We start from the raw sequence: 21,677 nt of genomic DNA, 5'->3' as shown, positions 1-21,677 counted from the left end.
CTGGGCCATGGCATCTCCTTCCTGTCAGGATATACAGAGGGCACTGAGGTGCACACCTTGCTGCCTTCCTTGCTGTTTGAACAGAAGGAATGGGAATCGGGGTGGGTGTTTGACGTCATTGTGCATCTCAGCACTTGCTGTGCTGTAGTGCTAAGTTCATGGGTCTGCGTTGGAGCAAAATCCCTTCTCCATCCTTTTTACCTCTTATCTCCTTCTGCCCTCCCCCCCTTTATTCCCTTCCTCCTTTCCCGTTTCTCTCCCCTTCCTCTCCCGTTTCTCTCCCCTTCCTCTCCCGTTTCTCTCCCGTTTTTATTTCCCGGTTTACTCCCCCTCCCCCGTCTTTTCCCTTTCTCTGGCTTTTTTACCCGCGTTTCTCCCCTTTCCCTCTCCCTTCCCCTGGAGACACAGCAGCTCAGCGTGTTCCCACCCTGCGGCCCGTCCTGACAGCGCGGAGCCGGGGCTGTGCCAGTCCACGGGCTGCGGCTGCAGGAACCGGGCCCGCGCCGGAGAGCCGGGGGGCTTCCCTCGACGTTTTGGGTGCCCGTGTCCGGCTCCGGGCAGAGGCTGACAGCCGTGGCCGGCCGGTGAAGGAGCAGCTCGGGGCTGAGGGACCCCCGAGGTGGGTCGGTCTCGCCCCGGGACCCTCCGTGACGTCACTCGCGGCGGGGGGAACCCCGGCCCGGCCCACCCCTCGGCGGCCATTGGCGGAGGGAGCCTCGGCCCCGCCCCTCGGGTGTCCTAGCGACGCCGCGGGACGCGGTCGCTGTCCCTGGACGCGGCAGCTCCGAGCTCTTCCCTGTCGCCGTTCGCCCCCGGTCTCGCCGTCGCCATGACCGGCCCGCAGTCGGGGTGAGTGGGGCGGCGGGGCCTGAGGCGACGTGAGGAGCGGGGCTGCCGGGCCGGGCCCTTCCCCGCGGCGTCGCCCTTCGTCCATCGCGCTCCCGTCTGAGCTGTCCTGCGGGCTGGTGCCGGGGGGGCGGTGGGTGGCACGGAGACGCCGAGGGGAATCGCCGCCTGTGTGCCCGAGCGGTTTCCGTACTGCCAGCAGCCCCCGGCCTGCCCGGGGTTACGGAGCTGTACCGGTGTGCTGCTCTGAAAGGCTGCCGGCCGCCTTCTGTCAAAATAGTGATGCAGAGTTAGCAGTGGTTGAGGCCACATCTCGGACACTAGGACCACAAAAAGGACACTGAGGGGCTGGAGCAGGTCCCGAGAAGGGCAGCAAGGCTGTGGAAGGGTGTAGAGGACGGGTCTGGTGAGAGGCGGCTGGGGGAACTGGGCTGTGTGGAAGCCAGAGCAGCTTTGCTGGTGTCCTCAGCAGAAGCAGGGCCGGACACTACAGGTTGTTCAGGTGAGGAACAGTCTCCATGGGGCACAGGACTGTTTGTGTGGCTGGAGGGGCCATTCACATCCTCCAGATGTGAAACACAACGGGCTGGATTTGTCAATGACAGTTGATAACTGAAGATTTGGTGCTCTCTTTGGTCATTTGCTTGGTGAGTAGCCACTGGCTTTATTGCACTGTAAGTTATTAATGGTGAAGCTCTGCTTTACAAAACTGATGTCAGGTGTCTGCTGTGGCTTTGTCTTGGTATCCTTGGGCACGAGCAAGAGTGGTCTTCAAACTCATGGTGGCTGGGAATAGTGTGCTGTCAACTGGGAAAACCAGCTGCTGGTGACAATGCTCATGCAGTGACAATCCTGTGGGACACAGAGCTGCAAGTGGACAGTGCCTTCACTGACATCCTCATCATCAGCTCAGCAAATTCTGTGCTTTCCATACTCAGACACCCCTCTGGATTTGAGAAGGAATTGGTTGGATGATCACATGCAAAGGGCTTGATGTCCAGATGGAGATGGGTGACAAGTGGTTGGAGGTTTAGGTTGAACATGAGGAAGAGTTTCCTTCCCTAAATGGGTTGTCCAGCTGGCCCAAGCTGCCCAGGTCAGAGGTGGAGTCCACATCACTGGAGGGGTTTCAAAGTCTTGTAGATGTGGTGGTGGCCATGGTTTAGTGGTGATCTGGCAGTGCTGGGTTAAGTATTGGACTCAATGATCTTGAAGGTCTTTTCCAACCCCAACTATTCTATGATTCTTTTCTGTCTGCTGGGAGAGGGAGAACTGGCCAGCTGGATTAAGCAGGAACACTGGCAGAAGCTCTAGATGAGCAAGGGCTTGCAGGACCAGCCCTTCTTACTGACTGTAGTGTGAGTTTGAGTTGGTGCCCAGGTGTGCTGTGAGGCTCTGCCTGGACTGTTTTTTGTGGCAACAGAGGCGCTCACCCATGCAGAGCTCAAGATTCCCTGGGTGGGGTGGCTCTGACAAAGCCCAGTGCCTCCACTTGCATTCTTTCCAATGGCTTGGTGGGAGCTGGGTCAGACCCAGAACATTTCCTTGTTTCCTCCAACACCCTTCTGAACTTTGCACTTAATTCAGCATTTTTGAGGGCCAGCCTGCCCACATCTGAAACGGGAAGCTGAGGTTGCTGCTTCACTGGGCTCACCTGGGAGTTGCATTTTAACCAGTGACATGGCCCATGAAATATTAGCTGGGAAGAAGTCAATGACAAGGAGTTGGATTGAGTTTCTCCTCTGCCTCTGTGCACAGTTGCCAGGTGATACCATCAGTCAGTGCTCACCATAACCATGTGATAAAACATTTCATCTGCTGGTTTCACGTGTGAATGCAGACACTGGAGTGAAAAGGTGGGGTGGAGAAGCTGCTGTAGTACCAGTGTTTGATCAGCATGATTGGTAGGGCAAGGGAAGTTGGGTAAAATTTAAGTTACTGTTGGTAAGCTACCTGTGAGATGAGTGTGAAACCCCAGACACCATCCACGTGGATCCCCAGTCTCTGGTGTTTTGGATTTCTGCTTTGTTGTTCCTTGTTCTTTCTTTCCTTGAGCACTTTTGTGTGTGGTAACCCAGTGGAGCTGTAGAGATTTACCTTCAGCTATAAGGAGGGTGTGGGACATGTGGTGGGGCAGTGGGAAGTATGCTGTAGAGCAAAGGCTCTGGGACATCTCCCTCTTTGCTGAGGGGGGGATACCTCCAAGAGCTGGGTCTGCACCTGCTGGACTCAACCAACCATGCAGCTGCAAATGTTCTGTAGCAGTCTCCCAGTATTTGAAGGGGGCTACAGGAGAGCTGGAGAAGGACTTTTGACAAAGGCATGGAATGACAGGATAGAGTAGAATAGAGTAGAGTAGAATAGAGTAGAGTAGAATAGACCAGACCATGTTGGAAAAGACCTTTGAGATCATCCAGTCCAACCTGTCACCCAACACCATCTAATCAATTAAACCATGGCACCAAGCACCCCATCCAGTCTCTTCCTAAACACCTCCAGTCATAGTGACTCCAGCACCTCCCTGGGCAGCACATTCCAATGGCAAATCTCTCTTTCTGTGGAGAACTCTTCCTAACATCCAGCCTAAACTTCCCCTGGCACAGCTTGGGTCTGTGTCCTCTGAGGGGTGATGGCTTCAAGATGGAACAAGCTGGATTTAGATTAGACACAAGGAAGAAATTCTTGCCCATGAGGGTGCTGAGGCACTGGGACAGGTTGCCCAGAGAAGCTGTGGAGGCTCCAAGCTTGGAAGTGTTCCAAGCCAGTCTGGATGGAGCCTTGAGCAACCTGGTCTAGTGGAAGGTGTCCCTGATGATGGTGGGGAAGGTTTGGAACTAGGTGGTCTTTAAGTTTCCTTCCAACCCAGTGCAGTGTAGGATTCTATGTGGTACTGACCTGCTGAAGGCCAGAGCTTTTATCTGAGGAGGCTGTGGTGGGAGCTGGTGTTGGAGGAAAGCTTCAGGGCTGAGCTCTGTTGGAGCTTGGTGGTGCTACACTGTTCGATGCAAAGCTGCTGTATCTCACTGCTTATTTCTGATACAAATCTGCTGGAGGCCATAAGGGGTTAGCTTCACATCATCTAATGGGCATTTCTCTGGCAGAATGCTGGGTGTGATCCATCAAGAGTGTTGAAGATGTGATGATGTGGTTGTCAAGGGGCTTATATGCATCTGCCTTGATTCTCTTTCAGATTCATTCCTACCTACAACAGCCTTACAGACAAACACCTGGCTGGGTATTTCAGCAACACCAGGATAAGACGACATCTCCAGAGATCAGGACTGGTGAGATTGAGAACTTTCCTTTTTCAGAGGGTTGCTTTGAATTCTGCACCAGCCATGCACCCAGGTCTGTGGTTTCTCTCCCAGCCACATGTGTTTTCCTGGGTGAGAATGTGAGGAGTGGGCTCGTGCTGTGCCAGACCAAAGCCACACAGTCACACCGCGGCCGGCTGTGTTTAATCACAGCACGTCCCCCTGTGTTATTCTTGACCCTGGGTCAGGTACCCATGAATGCAGGGCTCAGCCTGCTCTGTTTGGGGTCAGAGTTACAGGAGGACAGGTAAAACTGGGCTGGGAGCTTTGCTCCATGTGCCAAGTGGCTTTTGAAGACACTAGTAGCCTTTTCACATGGGCTTGTAGTGTTAAGACAAGAGGAAATGAGTTGAAACTTGAGGAGGGGAGATTTAGTCTGATTATCAGGAAGTAATTCTTTCCAGTGAGGGTGGTGAGACACTGGAACAGGTTGCCTAGGGAGGTGGTGGATTTCCCCTCCCTGGAGGTGTTCAAGCCCTGGTTGGTTGTGGCCTTGAGCAACCTGGTCTAGGGAAAGGTGTCCCTGCCCAGGGCAGGGGTTGGAACTAAATGGTCTTTAAGGTCTCTTCCAATCCAGCCCATTCTGTGAATGTGAGGAGACACCATAGCTGGCACTGAGGATGTTTGAGGACACCAAGGTCCAAGGGCCACTGGGGCTATGAAGGTGCTGGCATGGAGGCTGCTAGTGGATGGTGACAGCACACTATAAGTAATATCCTCACACTCAGTTTGGATCCCATGCACCATAGATATCATGCTGCAGTGCAACAGTCATCATGTGCATCTGCATAAAAGTGGGACCAGTGGCTGACAAGGGCTGGTGGTTTATGTCTTGGAGAGCTTTGGCTGAGCCCTGAGCTTCTCACAGTGGAGGTCCAGTCAGTGATTACATATGGCATGGTCACAGTGATGCCGGTCTGCTAGAGCTCACATCCAGGCAGATGATACTTCAGGGAGAGGCTTTGATAAATTCAGAGTGGTTTTCTGCTTTTGCCCCATGTTTCTTTCTGCTCATTGGAGTTTGCCTCTGCAGGATCTTTCTGTTTGTAAATGTGCAGAATCATGTTGGGCCTCTGAGGGGTTTTAGCCTGTGAAATGGGAGCACCTCTGACCCTCCTGCTTGTTTAAATAGCTTCAGTGTTGTTTGTCAAATGTGTTTCTTGCAGATCTCAAGGAGTGGCAGAATAATCTCTGAGAAGGAATACCAGAGAAATGAAGTCAGGAAGAATCACCTGAGACACCTGGAGGAGACCCTGACTCGCACCATATTCTGTAAGATCCTTGACTTGAAGGTATGCATTCACTAAGGATGGCCAAGCCTCTTCAGATCCTTCCCTACTGACAGCCAGTGCCTGTTAGCTTGTACCAGGCTGTTTTATAGAGCTGTGCCCTCACATTGCCCTGAAATGCTCTCCCCTGCTGAGAATTATAGACTCCTGGAATGGTTTGGGTTGGAAGGAACCTTAAAGATCATCCAGTTCCAACCTCCTGCCGTGGGCAAGGACACCTTTCCCTAGCCCAGGTTGCTCAAGGCCTCCTCCAGCCTGGCTTTGAATAGTTCCAGGGAGGGGGCATCCATGACCTCCCTGGGCAACCTGTGCCAGTGTCTTGCCACCCTCACTGGAAAGAATTTCTTCCTAATATGTCATCTACCTCCAGCTTCTTCCAGTTTGAAGCCATCACCCCTCATCCTGTCACTCCCTGCCTTTGTCAAAAGTGCCTCTTCAGCTGTCTTGTAGGAAATGGGACAATTTCTCTGCTTGAAAAATTGAAGCCTCCCCATGAAGCCTCCACTGGCCTCGAGTTGTTCACCGACACTGTCATTAGGACACAGGCTGTCCTGAATCCATTACTGCCCTTTGGTAGCCATCAGATTCTGGGCTGATGTTCACAGGGGTTAGTCTGCTTAAAAAAAAAAAGTCTTATCAGAAGTAAATAGTTTGAACCAAATGTTATCTGAGTGCAAAATTTGGGCACATCTCCTGAATGGAGCTGGGCCCCACCCCTGCACACAGACTCAGTTCTTCCCTTGCCGTGTTGATGGACGCAGATGTGATGCCAAAGGGGTTGCATCAATCCTGGTTTCATAAGAGGGCTCAGGGAGGGTAACACCCAGGGAGCAGCAGGTGAGTGAGAGGCAGGAGAGGGGCAAGTGTTCTGGCATTCAGTGCCATCTCATAATGTCCATTACCGAGACTTCTCTTTCCCTTGCGTTGGTAGCGTCGTCAGCAGCTGGAGTTGATGAAGAAGCTTGAAAACTCTGTGAGGATGGAGAAGTTGCAGAAAATCAAGGTAAGGCTTGAGTGCTCTTGAGTAGTGGTGAGAGCTGGCAGTTGTGCTCTCTGCCATTTGACAGGGCTTCACTGAGCCTCGTGTTCCGACTCTGACCTTTGTGGAGGAAGTACAGGAAATAGGTAAGCAGAGGATCCTGGCCCAGCTTGCATCTCCTCCTTCCTCTGCCCAGCAGTTCAGGGACTTCCATTCATGCATCTCATTCCTTTTGTTTTGGTTCTGCAGTGTCTTTGGTTGTGGGATGTCATTCTGAGTGGTACTTGCTTGCATTTCTGTGCAGTAATGAATGTCTCTGCTTCCTGCTGGTTCTGTTTGATGCTCCACTGTTCTCCTTGTGAAGGCTCTCAGTGACTGTCCTCCTTTTCGAGGCCTCTGTGGGTTTGCTTTTTCATGCATTTTTCATGCTGCTTCTCAGTTTCCCAAACTGAAGCCCCACAGCCTATTGAATCTATCATACCTGAGGCATTCCAGGCTTCTCAAGGCTGTTGCCAGTTTTTGACCTTTCCCTGTTTTACTCTTTCTGTTTTGAAATGGGGATCCAGAAGGGGATGAATAATTCAAGTCACACTTTGCAGTTCTCCTGGTAACTCTAGACTCTGCTTCTGACTGCTGTTGAGCCCTGAGCTGACATCTTCAGCTGTTTGCCTCCCCAGGTGATAGCTAGCAGAACCAGCATGCATGCAGTGAAAAGAGGTTCTGAAGTCTTCACTTTGGTGTCATTTAGGTAGGGCTTGATGCTGTGGTTGTTGGAGTCCTGGGAAAGCAATGGTTCTTCTCCCCATGAAGTCATTTGGATTCATATGGGGAAAGTTGTTCTCATGGAAGGGGATTGGAACTAGGGCATTGTTAAAGTCCCTTCTGACCCAGACCAATCTATTACTTCGTGCTCATGTGGCTGCCTCCTGTTACTGCTACACAAGCTGCACCTCTGGTGACCACAGGGTCCAACCCAGTAGGTGGACACAGGAAGCAGCATGTTTCATACCCATAATATCCTGCACCCCATAAGTCCATCTGCAAAGTCATTCTCTTCCTCTTCTTTCCCTCTCTTCCTTCCCATGGGAGATGGTGGGGGAGTATCTCAAGGTCTCTTGGTCCTGGCTAGGCCTAATGCCAGGAGGAGAAGGGGAAGGGCAGTCTCAGACCTGGCCAGCCTGAGGCTAGCCTAGCAGTGGGGGGGAAGAAAGAGCCCTGGGGGTTTTGAGTACCCCCTCAGGTGGGGAAAAGGGAAGTGTTGGGAGGCTTTTGGCTGTGCTATAGGGAACTCTGTATGCTTTTAGATGGTGCTGGGTGATAGCTTGGACTTGGTGATCTCAAAGGTCTTTTCCAACCTGGTTAATTTTTTCTTTTTCTTTTTTTTTTCTTTCTTTCTGTTTTTCTTTCTGTTTTTCTTTCTCTTTTTTCTTTCTTTTTTCTCTTTTTTTCTCTTTCTCTTTCTTTCTTTCTCTTTCTCTTTCTTTCTTTCTCTTTCTCTTTTTTCTTTCTCTTTCTCTTTTTTCTTTCTCTTTCTCTTTTTTCTTTCTCTTTCTCTTTTTTCTTTCTCTTTCTCTTTTTTCTTTCTCTTTCTCTTTTTTCTTTCTCTTTCTCTTTTTTCTTTCTCTTTCTCTTTTTTCTTTCTCTTTCTCTTTCTTTTTTCTTTCTCTTTCTTTTTTCTTTCTCTTTCTTTTTTCTTTCTCTTTCTCTTTCTTTTTTCTTTCTTTCTCTTTCTTTTTTCTTTCTCTTTCTCTTTCTTCTTTCTCTTTCTCTTTCTTTTTTCTTTCTCTTTCTCTTTCTTTTTTCTTTCTCTTTATCTTTCTTTTTTCTTTCTCTTTCTCTTTCTTTTTTCTCTTTTTTCTTTCTCTTTCTCTTTTTTCTTTCTCTTTTTGTCTTTCTCTTTCTCTTTATTTTCCCCTTTCCCCTCTATTCTATCCCTATCCTTCTTTGGGATTCTTTTGTCACTCTGCTTTGTATCTTCTGCAAAACACTTGCTGCTTTCCCATTTAAACTTCCCATCACTTTTGCAATCCATTTGTGTGAGTGTCATCCTTTTGCCCCTCTCAGGATCAGCCTGGCCTATTTCTTTAGCAGGAGCCTGCCATGATTTCTTCTCCTTCCTTAACCAGCTGTTTCATGAGGTCCAGCCAGTGAAGTGCAGGCAGGAGGCAAGCTCAGATGTTGCTGTTAGAGGACCTAGCACCTCACAGAGACATCATTTATGCTCTTTCAGATGGAACGCTCCAGAAAGATCGTGGGAGGTGGCACCCCTGCCTACATGCCACATCCACCACATTGCCCAAGAAATCGCCATGATCTCCATCTTTCAGTGTCTGGAGAACCTGCTGCTCAGTGTCACCTGGTGAGTCTCACCACAGGCTTCATGTGCTGCTGTGTGAACACACAGAGCTGGCCCTTTGCTGGGAGTTCCATGGGAATGGAGGACTTTGGAATGGACCTTGACCTGCTGCCCCTGGCTGGCAGACACTGCATGAATTGTTCCCTTTTGCTGGGCATTGGCTCTGTGTGGTGATGATCACCACCCTTGCTCCAAGAATATGATGGCTGCTCAGACTTGTTCTAGAAGCCTGTGTGTGTCCCTCAGTGTGAGCAGCAGCCAGACGGTGGTTAGGTCAATGTGCTTGGGAGCTGGCTTTGCCAGGGCTCTTTAACCTGTTACACTGTTTTTGCAGGGGGAGAGGATTGGGGTGAGACCTGTGAATGCAAAGGGGCTTGGGACTGATAGATGCCTGCCTCACTTCCCTCTGGGTGGCGACTATGTGATGCCAATGCCACATCCTCCCGGGCCGAAGGAGCACAGAAGTGCAGCTGCGGTGAGACATGGGATGCCCAGATGGAGGCAGGCTCGTCCCATCACAGCCCCAGATGGGCAGCTTTCAGCAAAGGTGAGCTCTCTCTGCCTGATTAATTCAGTGGAATCATAGAGTGAGTCACAGAATCATTTGGGTTGCAAAAGACCTTTGAGATCATCCAGCCCAACCGTTCTGTAATTGTGCCAAGGCTGGTGCTAAATCTGTGTCCCTCAGCACCACTTCTGTGCCCCTTTGAAACACTTCCAGTGATGGGGATTCAAACACCTCCCTGGAGAGCCTGTTCCAGTGTTTTGAGAACCCATTCAGTGAAGAAGTTTCTTCTAACATCCAGCCTAAACCTTCCCATGGTGCAACCTTGGTGTGCTGCTGAAGGATGTTCAGACCTGGTTTGCATAAAGATTGCATTTTTGAAAGAAGGAAAATATACAACTATGAAAACAAGTAACTGCCACCCAGCTACCTCTAGTGAAACCTTTAGTGGTGGAGAAAAAAGGTTGCTTGAAGAAAGAGCCCCATAGCAAGTCTTAGAGTAAAGCCTTCCCTCTGTATCTATTAGGAGTTCAGAGGGCTACATGAAATGCCTCCAGTGTATGAAAAACCTTATCTGCCGTGCCCTATCTGCAGCCAGTTTGGACTCCTGTGAAGGAAACTACAGGAAAGCAGGATGATATGGGCCATTACACATGGCCCCTGCAATTCTGGGCAATTCCATGCAGTGGGTTTTCAGGTCAAAGCATTTTTCTGCCCTTCTGCACGTTGCGAAATACTTCCCAGTCTGAGCAGCTCAGTGGCTGCCTTCAAAGGCAGGATCCCACTGCAGAGGGACCTGGACAGGCTGAACAGATGGGCAGAGTCCAATGGCATGAGATTTAACACATCTGAGTGCCAGGTTCTACACACTGGTCACAAGAACCCCATGCAGCTACAGGCTGGGGGCAGAGTGGCTGGAGAGCAGCCAGGCAGAAAGGCACCTGGGGGTACTGGTTGATAGTAGGCTGAACAAGCTGTGCCAGGGGGGGTTAGGCTGGATGTCAGGAAGAATTCCTTCCCAGATAGAGAGATTGGCCATTGGAATGTACTGCCCAGGGAGGTGGTGGAGTCACCATCCCTGGAGGTGTTTAAGAAGAGCCTGGATGAGGCACTTAGTGCTATGGTTTAGTTGATTAGATGGTGTTGGGTGAGAGGTTGGACTCAATGATCTCAAAGGTCTTTTCCAACCTGGTTAATTCTGTATTCTGTGTGCACAGCCATGATCTTTGTGTCCAACTTCAAGCTGAATGCACTTTCTGTGTGTTCTGTGTTGAGAGTCTTTTGGCTGTGCTATAGGGGACTCTGTATGTTTTAGATGGTGTTGGGTGATAGGTTGGACTTGATGATCTCAAAGGTCTTTTCCAACCTGGTCTGGTCTGGTCTGGTCTGGTCTATTCTATTCTATTCCTATTCTATTCCTATTCCTATTCTATTCTATGGGATTCTTTTGTCACTCTGCTTTGTATCTTCTGCAAAACACTTGCTGCTTTCCCATTTAAACTTCCCATCACTTTTGCAATCCATTTGTGTGAGTGTTATCCTTTTGCCCTCTCAGGGGCAAGAGAGGATCAGCCTGGCCTCAAAGCAGGACAGCTCAATTCTTACTTCTTTAGCAGGAGCCTGCCATGATTTCTTCTCCTTCCTTAACCAGCTGTTCCATGAGGTCCAGCCAGTGAAGGGCAGGCAGGAGGCAAGCTCAGGTGGTGCTGTTAGAGGACCTAGCACCTCACAGAGACATCATTTATGCTCTTTCAGATGGAACACTCCAGAAAGATCGTGGGAGGTGGCACCCCTGCCTACATGCCACATCCACCACATTGCCCAAGAAATCGCCCTGGTCTCCAACTTTCAGTGACTGGAGAGCCTGCTGCTCAGTCACACCTGGTGAGTCTCACCACAGGCTTCATGTGCTGCAGTGTGAGCACACAGAGCTGAAGGTGTGCAGGTGCTGCTTGGCCTGCAGCACTGACTGAAGAACTCTGAGGAGCCTACAAGAAAGCTTTAGGAGGGATTTTTTCACAAAGGCTTTCAGTGACAGGCTGAGGGGCAATGGCTTTGAGCTGGAAGAGGGGAGATTTAGACTGGAGACCAGGAAGAAATTCTTTCCAGTGAGAGTGGTGAGACACTCAACAGGCAATCGCCCAGGGAGGCTGTGGAGGCCTCCTGCCTGGAGGCATTCAAGGCCAGCTTGGATGAGGGCTTGGGTAACCTGGTTTAGTAGAAGGTGTCTATGCCCATGGCAGGGGGATTGGAAGCAGATGATCTTATCAACATCTATAAATAGCTGAAGGGTGAGTGTCATGGAGGTGCCAGTCTCTTTTTGGTGGTGCCCAGTGATGGGGACAAGGAACAGTGGGTACAAGCTAGAACACAGGATGTTCCACCTCAATGCAGGGAGACACTTCTTGCCAGTGAGGGTGATGGAGCACTGGAACAGGCTGCCCAGGGAGGTTGTGAGTCTCCTTCTCTGGAAACTTTCCAAACCCTCCTGGATGCCTTCCTGTGCAGCCTGCCCTAGGTGATCCCAATGTGCCAGGGGTGTTGGACTCAATGATCTCTGGAGGTCCCTTCCAACCCAAACCATTCTGTCAGTCTACGATTAGGGCCTCACCCTTCAAGTCCTCTGGTTTCTGTTTTTGTTCCCTGTCACCCTTCAGGTCCTCTGGTTATTTCCTGCCTGCAGGATTGTGTCACTGAGGAAAAATCCTGAGAAGCTGATGTTGCAGGAATGGCACATCAGAACCTAGGGGGGGAAAAAAAAGTGTTGCTCTGTGATAAATCTCTTTTTAACCTCTGTCCCTTTTCTCCCTTGTCTCCCCAGGCCAGGCTGGTGCCAGTATCTTGAGTATTGTCAGTGTAAACTGTGGCTTTAGGCAAGTTTACATGTGCAGTAGACTTCTGAAAGCCATGGAGGTCTTGCAGAAAACAGCTGCAGGGCTGCAGTAAGACTCAAGGTCATCCCAGAAGGCTGTGCTTTGGAGCTCTGCTTAGGAGCCACATGGCTTTCTGCTGACAGGCAGAGAAGGGATGTTAGTAGACCCTTGAAATATAGTGACACTGAAGTCTAAGCTCAAAGGTCAGATAGATAGTGCAATTCTAACTGGTTCTCCACTTAATAATGATAATGGGTGCAGACTGAAGAGAGCCTTCAGTCTTGAGTGACCTTCTCCTCTCCAACGCAGAGGGCACCTGGAGCCACAGCTGATTCCAGTGGTGGACATCGTTCCCATCCACACCAGTCCAAGGAGCCTGCCTTTTCTGAGGGGGTGAGTTAGCTCAGCTGAACACTTGGTTTAGGTTTTAGCATTTTAACTTGGCATTCTGAAGGGTGTGCAAGGAAAAGGTGAAAGCAAGAAGTCAGGAGGTTGCAGAGCATGGTACAAAACCAGGCATGCTGCTGTCACGCACTCTGTGCGTGTCATGCTGGAGGCACCAAAACACAGCACAGGGCTGCTGTTTCTCTGGGTTCATGTCCAGAGAAGGGCAACAAGGCTGATGAAGGGGCTGGAGAACAGGCCTGGTGAGAAGCAGCTGAGGGAACTTGGGTTGTTTAGGCAGGAGAAAAGGAGGCTGAGGGGAAACCTTCTGGCTCTCTACGGCTCCCTGAAGGAGGCTGGAGCCAGGTGGGGGTCAGTCTCTTCTTCCTAGTGTCAGGTGACAGAATGAGAAGAAATGGCCTGAAATTACACTAGGGAAGGTTTAGGTTGGGTACTGGGAATAATTTCTTTCCTGCAAGGGTGGTCAGGCTCTGGAACAGGCTTCCCAGGGAGGTGGTGGAGTCACCACACCATCCCTGGAGGTGTTCAGGAACTGTGTGGCCATGGCACTTGGGGACAGAGTTTAATGGCCATGGTGGTGTTAGGTCAATGGTTGGACTCAGTGATCTTTGTGAGGTGTCCCTGCCCCCCTGGCAGGGGGGTTGGAATTAGGTGATCCTTGTGGTCCCTTCCAACCCTGGCTGATTCTATGATTCTGTGATCTTAGAGGTCTTTTCCACCCAAGCCAATTCTATGGTTCTGTGACATTTGCTTCAAGACTGCCCTGTAAAGAAACAATAATAAAAGCTGGATTTATGGCCAAGAGTGATTTTCAATGCTCCAGTTTTTGGATGCTCAGAGATGCCTGAGGGGATCTGGCTCTTTGGAGGCAGACTGCAGCATTTCATTTCCTGAAGGTACCTGAGAATCACTCATCACTTCCAGCATCTTGTTCAGTTGCTCTTGGCTTTTGTTTTGTGCTGCTGCTCTGCACTGGAAGCTGCACACTGGGTTTCTGTAGCTTTTCCCTTTTGTAGGCTTCCTGGCAACCAAACACATCTTCAGGAAACAGCCAGCACCACCTTTGCATCCTGCCACATCACAGCTGTGCAGTGGCAGGGTCTGCACCAAAGACTTCCAGCTCTAAACAGAGCATGCACATGAGCATGAGGAGCTTTTGACCCCTGGGGTGAGGCCATGCTTTCTTCTGCAAATAAAATGTTAGGGACAGCTTTGGAGCACTGCTTGAGCGCTGTAGCTCTCAGAGCTGCTCACTGCAAGCAACACCTTCCACACAGTTATCAGCTTTGACTCTCCTTTTTAACCTCCCTTTAGTTTTCAAGACATTGCCTCCTTGGTCTAACACCCAGTTCTTGGTCACAAGCAGGAAGAATGGGGGGGGACCTGCCTTTTATAGCACAAAATTCCTCTGCATGCAAAATTCTCTCCCTCTATGTAGATTTTCAGCACTGTGGAGAGGGAGGCAGCCACCCAGTTCCTGCCAACAGCTCAGAATAGCTTTGCACAGTCTTAAAAGTTTTCATCTGCATCTGCAGATGCCAAGCAGCCAAAAAAAAGCCTGCTTAGAAGATTTATTGACTGACTTAATTTAACTCATTGGTTAATTTTACCATTCCTCCTACTAAACCACAGTAGCAGGTTCATAGAACAAGAGCTTTTTTGGGTAGCCACAGATGGCCTTGATCTGCAGACAGGTACTTTCAGGTGAGGTTTGGACTTCTGTTCTAGAGGAGCAGGATGTCCTTGGCCCTTTGCTGGGAGTTCCATGGGCCTGGAGGATTTTGGAATGGACCTTGACCTGCTGCCCCTGGCTGGCAGACACTGCATGAATTGTTCCCACCACCCTTGCTCCAAGAATATGATGGCTGCTCAGAGTAGAATGGCATTAGAATAGAATGGCATTAGGAATAGAATGGCATTAGAATAGCATGGCATTAGAATAGAATGGCATTAGGATTAGAATGGCATTAGAATAGAATGGCATTAGGATAGAAGGGAATTAGAATAGAATTAACCAGGTTGGAAGAGACCTTTGAGATCGTTGAGTCCAACCTCTCACCCAACACCATCTGATCAACTAAACCATGGCACCAAGCACCCCATCAAGTCTCTTCCTAAACACCTCCAGTGATGGTGACTCCACCACCTCCCTGGGCAGCACATTCCCATGGCCAACCTCTCTTTCTATGAAGAACTTCTTCCTAACATCCAGCCTGAACCTCCCCTGGCACAGCTTGAGACTGTGTCCTCTTGTTCTGGTGCTGGTTGCCTGGGAGAAGAGACCAAGCCCCACCTGGCTACAGCCTCCCTTAGGGTAGTGGGTAGGGGTGATTAAAATGGTTTCTTTAATGCTCACTGCTGCCAGAACACTAAATCAGTCCCAGAGTCTGAGGGCATGCTTCAGAGCTTGGATCCAGAGCATGCAATACATGCAGAGTCTTTCTCTAGAGGTGTCTCAATTTTCATGGCTCTAGTCCCCTAAATTTCATCCTGGGGGGAGGACTAAACCTCTACCAGAAGGGTTCTGAACCACTTCTTGTATGATTGATGCCAACTGACATTAGGTTGTGGCTGCTGTGGAATTTGCTTGCCAGCTGGGAGGAGGCAGCAGTGCTGTGGGGTGGTGCAGTACCCAGCCTGTTTGTGATCAGGACTGTCCATGGCCAGAAGCAATACATGGTTTAATGTTCTGTGTCTTGCAGTCTGCCTCTGGTTTTGCAAATGCAAAGAAAGAGAAATGTTTCCATGAGCAGAACTGAAAGACTTGTTCTAGAAGCCTCTGTGTGTGTCCCTCAGTGTGAGCAGCAGCCAGACGGTGGTTAGGTCAATGTGCTTGGGAGCTGGCTTTGCCAGGGCTCTTTAACCTGTTACACTGTTTTTGCAGGGGGAGAGGATTGGGGTGAGACCTGTGAATGCAAAGGGGCTTGGGACTGATAGATGCCTGCCTCACTTCCCTCTGGGTGGCGACTATGTGATGCCAGTGCCACATCCTCCCGGGCCGAAGGAGCACAGAAGTGCAGCTGCAGTGAGACATGGGATGCCCAGATGGAGGCAGGCTCGTCCCATCACAGCCCCAGATGGGCAGCTTTCAGCAAAGGTGAGCTCTCTCTGCCTGCTGCTGCTTAATTCTGCATTCTGTGTGCACAGCCCTGCTCTTTGTGTCCAGCTGCAAGCTGAATGCACTCTCTGTGTGTTTCCTGCTGCAGAGCTCTGGAGCATTCCACAGGCCCTCATTACACAGCAATGTGCTTGTCACCATGGTCTTCCTAGGGAAGAATCTGCACTTGGCTCACCCTGACACCCACTACAGGGATGAGATCAAAGTCTATCAGCAGCACTGTGGAGGAGAAAACCTTTGTGTCTACACAGGCATGCTACTGGAAAAAGGTAAGGGTGGTCAGAAAGTTCATCCTGGCAGCATCTCTTTATCTCTTGGTTTTTTGAGGGCTAAAACAGTGATGTGGCAGCAAAATGACTTCAACAACAAGGTTGGAAAAGACCTCAAAGATCATCAAGTCCAACCTGTCACCCCAGACCTCATGACTGCAAGACCATGGCACCAAGTGCCACATCCAATCCCCTCTTGAACGCCTCCAGGGATGGGGACTCCACCACCTCCCTGGGCAGCACATTCCAGTGGCTAACAACTCTCTCTGGGAAGAATTTCTTCCTAACACCCAGCCTAAACCTCCCCAGGCACAGCTTGAGACTGTGTCCTCTTGTTCTGGTGCTGGGTGCCTGGGGGAACAGACCAACCCCCACCTGGCCACAACCTCCCTTCAGGTAGTTGTGGACAGCAAGAAGGTCTCCCCTGAGCCTCCTCTTCTCCAGGCTAAGCAACCCCAGCTCCCTCAGCCTCTCCCCTCACAGGGCTTGTGCTTGAGGCCTCTCACCAAGATGTGCTCATCCAGGGGTTTTGCAGAATCTGCTTCCACACTCAGGCTGCCCCTACTGTTCCATGGGTGAAGTGAGGCTACAATGACTTCTGCAGACTCTGGCAGAAAGGATTTACAGAAGGGGTTTAACCAAATGCCCTGGTCCCTGTTCTGCTGTGGCAGTGAGTGGCCAAACTGACCATGTGTTACCTGGTTGCAGCTTGATACTGAGGGGTTGGGAAGGACACAGGACTCAAGGTGTAGCCTAAGCAGTGCTGAGCACAGGGCAGAATGACTTCCCTGCTCCTGCTGGCCACACCATTCCTGATGAAGGCCAGGATGCCATTGGCCTTCTTGGCCACCTGGGCACACTGCTGGCTCATGCTCAGCCTACTATCAACCAGGACCCCCAGGTTCCTTTCTGCCTGGCTGCTCTCCAGTGGTGATGCAGAGGAGATAACAGCAATGGCAACGAGCAGAGCCTTTTCCTCTGAACCCTTTCACTTCTGCACCTACAGAGACCTTTCAGTTCACCTCCAGGAGGCACCATGGCTTCCCCTTCAGCCTCACCTTTTATCTCAATGGGATGCAAGTGGACAGGCTGAGCTGCTGCTGTGAGTTCAGACTGCAGAAGCGCTCCAGGCTGGGGGGCAGACGTGGATACTTCGGGTTTCTCCACGTGGAGGGAGCATCTCCTTGCTACAGGTATGGTCACAAGGACTCAGCAGTCCAGTTCTTACAGAGTTTATCTCTAGCTTCCCCTATTTTCATCTTTACAGAATGAACCAGGTTGGAAAAAGACCTCAGAGATCATTGAGTCCAACCTCTCACCCAACACCATCTGATCAACTCAACCACGGCACCAAGTGCCTCAGCCAGGCTCTTCCTAAACACCTCCAGGGATGGGGACTCCACCACCTCCCTGGGCTGCACATCCCAATGGCCAATCTCTCTTGCTGGGAAGAATTTCTTCCTAACATCCAGCTTAAACCTCCCCTGGCACAGCTTGAGACTGTGCCCTCTTGTTCTGGTGCTGGTTGCCTGGGAGAAGAGACCAACCCCCACCTGGCTACAACCTCCCTTCAGGTAGTTGTAGATGGCAACAAGGTCTCCCCTGAGCCTCTTCTTCTCCAGGCTAAGCAACCCCAGCTCTGTAGAACCTGGTCTGTTTCTCAGCACCTCTTGAAATGTGCACAACTGAGCCTGGCTTTCACAGGCCCACACCAAAACTGGTGGAGAGCAGGTCTGGTGAGGAGCAGCTGAGAGAACTGGGGTTGTTTGGTCTGGAGAAGAGAAGGCTGAGGGGAGACTTCATTGCTCTCTATACCACCTAGGTGGGGTGAGACCCCACCTGGAGCACTGTGTCCAGTTCTGGAGCCTCTGTTCCAGGAGGGATCTGGAGGTGCTGGAAGGTGTCCAGAGAAGGGCCATGAGGATGGGCAGAGGGCTGGAGCTGCTCTGCTATGAAGACTAAGGGAGTTGGGGTTGTGCAGTCTGGAGAAGAGAAGGCTCCCAGGAGACCTCATTGTGGCCTTCCAGGATCTGCAGGGGGCTCCAAGAAAGCTGGGGAGGGTTTTTTTTAGGGGGTTGGGTAGTGATAGGACTGGGGGGAATGGAACAAAACTAGAAATGGGGAGATTGAGATTAGATGTCAGGAAGAAGTTGTTCCCCAGGAGGGTTGTGAGAGCCTGGCACAGGCTGCCCAGGGAGGTGGTGGCAGCCTCCTGCCTGGAGGTGTTTGCAGCCAGGCTGGGGGTGGATGTGAGCAACCTGCTGCAGTGTGAGGTGTCCCTGGCCATGGCAGGGGGGTTGGAACTGGCTGAGCCTTGAGGTCCCTTCCAGCCCTGACAATTCTATGATTCTGAAGGAGGTAGGAGTGAGGTGGGGGTTGGTCACTTCTGTCTAGTGTGATGTGATAGGACAAGGGGAATTGGCCTGGGATTGTGCCAGTGATCTTCACAGGTGATGCTTGGTGTAGCTTGAAATTGATGGACACTTGCTAGTTTCGTTTTTGCTCTGTTTGTGCTCCAATTGTCACCTTTAAGCATGGACAGTGCATTCCTTCCTGAAGGAAGAAGTGCAGCACTTGAGAATGTCAGGGTGCTTCTCTGAGTTGTTCTCAGTCCTCTCATGGTCTGAGGGGCAATGCAGAGGCAGGAGCCTGGTTTCACTGCTGGTAATGAGCTGAAGAGCTCCCTGGGTCTGCTGCCTTTCCCAGCACTGTGAAATGTGGCACTTCCCATTCCCCATCTTCTTTCACAGGTGTGCTGTTGACTTGAGTCTGGACCAAAAGCCATCCCCTCCCAAGAAGAAAGCAGAGCAGAACCACAAGGGAAAGCCCTTGGAAGATGGAGTGCAGAGTGAGCCAAGTCAAGGCAGTGCTGAGCAGAAGTCAAGCAGAGCTGCAGTGTTGGTCATCTTACCAAGTCCTGAAGAGAGTGAGGACAAAACAGAGACTGGAGAGGAGTTCAGAGAAGAAGAAAGGGGCAAAGTGTCTGAAGATGAGAGCACAGACAGGCAGGAAGGCAGTGAGAAAAATGGTACAGTGTTCCAGAACACAGGCAGGGGATGAAAAATGGGAGAGAGAAAGACACCTTCTGGTGTGGGACTGTGGGCCTCAGCTGCGTGTCCTGGGGTGTCCTCTCTCAGGACAGCTCTTGTGTGGGATCTGTGGTGCTGCCTGTCTGCAGGCAAGAAAATCACTGAGGCTCCTTTGGGCCAAGCATCACTGTGAGAGCCAAGAAAAGGTTTGGGAGCCAGAGGTGGATGGCAAGGCAAGAGGGGAGTGGGGCACAGTGAGGGGCCAACAGGGAAGAAGGAGAATGGCAGCAGGTGGAGGCCCACTACAAGAGAAGGAAGAAATGGGCCTGGCTGTGGGTAGGGAGAGAGCAAGTCTGAGGCATGCTTCTATGGGAGACAGGGCATCGGCATCAGGTGAATGGGGAGAAGGTGGTGGCCATTGGAAGAGGGGGGAAAAGCCTCCTGCTGTGTGATTAGAGCTGGATGGGAGGGAGGGGGGTGAAGTGTGGAGGGGAGGAGGCTGGGTGCTGGGGCAGAAGGGGAGGTGGGAAGAGCACACAGGTGCAAGATTTAGCACCAAGCTGAAGTACTGGGGGTTGGAGTGGATGATCCTTGGAGGTCCCTTCCAAGCCTTGACATCCTGTGAGCCTGTGAAGTGTCCATGATGGCTGTGGTGTCTGTCACTCATTCTGGCACCTGTCACTGCCCTGCAGCCAAGGCCCCTGGAAGAGCAAGTGTGGGCCAGCCAGAGCAGACCTTGGTGAGCTGTTCAGCTGCAGAGTCCTTGCAAAGCATTGTGACAGAAGTGGAGAGCAGCAGTGAGGAGTGTGCTGGGAGTGAGGAAGAAGAAGGTGAGTGGAGTGGCTCTGCAGAGGGTGGCTGGCTGGGGCCCAGGAGTGTGGCTGTTTCCCTTCACAGCAGGGCATGGTGCAGCATGGGCAGAGCAGCTGCTGCAGTCCCCTGTGCTGCTAGGAGCCAGCTGAGCCCCCAGAGCATGGCCTTGGTGCATTGTGTCCTGTGTGGTGTGGCCAGTGTGAGGCTTTGCCTGTCCTGTTGACTCCAGGAGCTGGGTTTCACCCATTCTGTGATTATTATCAGCCCCAGGGATGATTTATTGCCTGCAGGAGGAGCTGTGTGCCAGGCTGGTGGCCTCTGTGCAGTGTCAAAGCACTGGGTTCAAAAAGAACACCCAGAGAGCAGCAGAGGGAGATCAAAACTCAGGCAGCTGGTGAGGAGAAGCAGCACAGCAAGTTTTGTTCTCTCACCATGCTGATGTCCCTTGGTTGGCTGGGAGAGAATCATAGAATCAATGAGGTTGGAAAAGACCTCAGAGGGCATCAAGTGCAACCTGTCACCCAACCCCTCCTGACCACTAAACCATGGCTCCAAGTGCCACATCCAAGCCTTTTTGAGCACCTCCAGGGATGGGGACTCCACCACCTCCCTGGGCAGCACATCCCAATGGCCAATTCCTCTCTCTGTGAAGAACTTTCTCCTCACCTCTACTCTAAACCTCCCCTAGCACAGCTTGAGACTGTGTCCTCTTGTTCTGGTGCTGGATGCCTGGGAAAAGAGCCCAGCCCCTACCTGGCTACAACCTCCCTTCAGGGAGTTGCAGAGAGCAAGAAGGTCTCCCCTGAGCCTCCTCTTTTCCAGCCAGAACACCCCCAGCTCCCTCAGCCAACATGATGATGGTTTTTATGATGATGTGCTCCTGTGATTCCTCTCTGTGCCTGAGATTTGTCTCCTGCTTCACAAAAGGCTGAGCCCAAGGGAGATGAATGAAGTTAACCTCTGCTTGCTTGAGGAGAACTTCCTCAGCTGTGAATTCCATTTCCTGTCTCTCAGTCAGAGTCTTTGATTTGTAGTGGATGAAGAAGCTTCTGAGGCAGAGGAAGAAATTAACACAGGAGGGGAGAGTGGAGATCATATGAATGGGATGTCAAGGCCCTCCTCAGGAGATGGCTGTGAAGATCAGAGGGAAGCCTCAGCACAGAAGGCAGCGCAGGGCTCTGAGCGGGGCTCCGTGGAGGCAAGCGCTGGATGCCCTGGGAGTGACTCCGAGGACGATAAGCAAGGTTGGTTTCTCCATCAGGAGGCTGAGAGGAGTCAACCTGATGCATCTTTTCTGTTGTGTGCATGGCCAGTGTGGCTCTGGAGCCTGCAGAGGGAAAGCCATGCAGCTGCTGCAGAGCTGGAGGAGAGGCTGAGGCTGTTTGGTCTGGCGAGGGGAAGGCTGAGAGGGGAGTTACTCAATGTCTGTCAATAGCTGAGGGCTGGGGGTCAGGAGGGAGGGGACAGGCTCTGCTCAGCTGCACCCTGGGATAGGACAGGGGGCAATGGATATCGAGTACAGCACAGGAGGCTCCACCTCAACACAAGGAGGAACTTCTTCAGTGTGAGGGTGACAGAGCACTGGAACAGGCTGCCCAGAGAGGCTGTGGAGTCTCCTCCTCTGGAGCCTTCCAAGAGCCATCTGGCTGTGTTCCTGTGTGAGCTGAGCTAGACTGTATGGTCCTGCTGTGGCAGGGGGGTTGGAGTGGATGATCCCTGGAGGTCCCTTCCATGCCCTGACATCCTGTGAGCCTGTGAAGTGTCCATGATGGCTGTGGTGTCTGTCACTCATTCTGGCACCTGTCACTGCCCTGCAGCCAAGGCCCCTGGAAGAGCAAGTGTGGGCCAGCCAGAGCAGACCTTGGTGAGCTGTTCAGCTGC

General features: G+C 51.4%; 1 protein-coding gene across 1 annotated transcript; it reads left to right on the top strand.

The window, feature by feature from the left end:
* Positions 1–755: 755 nt before the first annotated feature.
* Positions 756–21,565, top strand: ERICH3 (glutamate rich 3). Its single transcript, XM_054165523.1, has 14 exons — positions 756–849; positions 4,037–4,130; positions 5,327–5,452; positions 6,381–6,452; positions 8,659–8,787; positions 9,119–9,331; positions 11,045–11,173; positions 15,452–15,664; positions 15,774–15,954; positions 16,961–17,147; positions 18,705–18,982; positions 19,676–19,813; positions 20,831–21,108; positions 21,557–21,565. The coding sequence occupies exons 1-14, from the start codon at positions 830–832 to the stop codon at positions 21,563–21,565; spliced, it is 2,067 nt and encodes a 688-aa protein (XP_054021498.1). The 5' UTR covers positions 756–829.
* Positions 21,566–21,677: the final 112 nt, after the last annotated feature.

This window comes from Dryobates pubescens, chromosome 11, assembly GCF_014839835.1.
Source record: "Dryobates pubescens isolate bDryPub1 chromosome 11, bDryPub1.pri, whole genome shotgun sequence".
Lineage (NCBI taxonomy): Eukaryota > Metazoa > Chordata > Aves > Piciformes > Picidae > Dryobates > Dryobates pubescens.
The sequence above is the reverse complement of the archived record's forward strand: the minus strand, read 5'-3'. Positions and strand labels throughout refer to the sequence as shown.

What these genes read in the sequence shown, in the direction of transcription:
- ERICH3 (XM_054165523.1), top strand. Translation starts at nt 830, where the DNA reads ATGACCGGCCCGCAGTCGGG. An exon ending in AGAAGTTGCAGAAAATCAAG is followed by an intron (nt 6,453 to 8,658) that starts GTAAGGCTTGAG and finishes ATGCTCTTTCAG; the next exon opens with ATGGAACGCTCCAGAAAGAT. An exon ending in ATGGGCAGCTTTCAGCAAAG is followed by an intron (nt 9,332 to 11,044) that starts GTGAGCTCTCTC and finishes ATGCTCTTTCAG; the next exon opens with ATGGAACACTCCAGAAAGAT.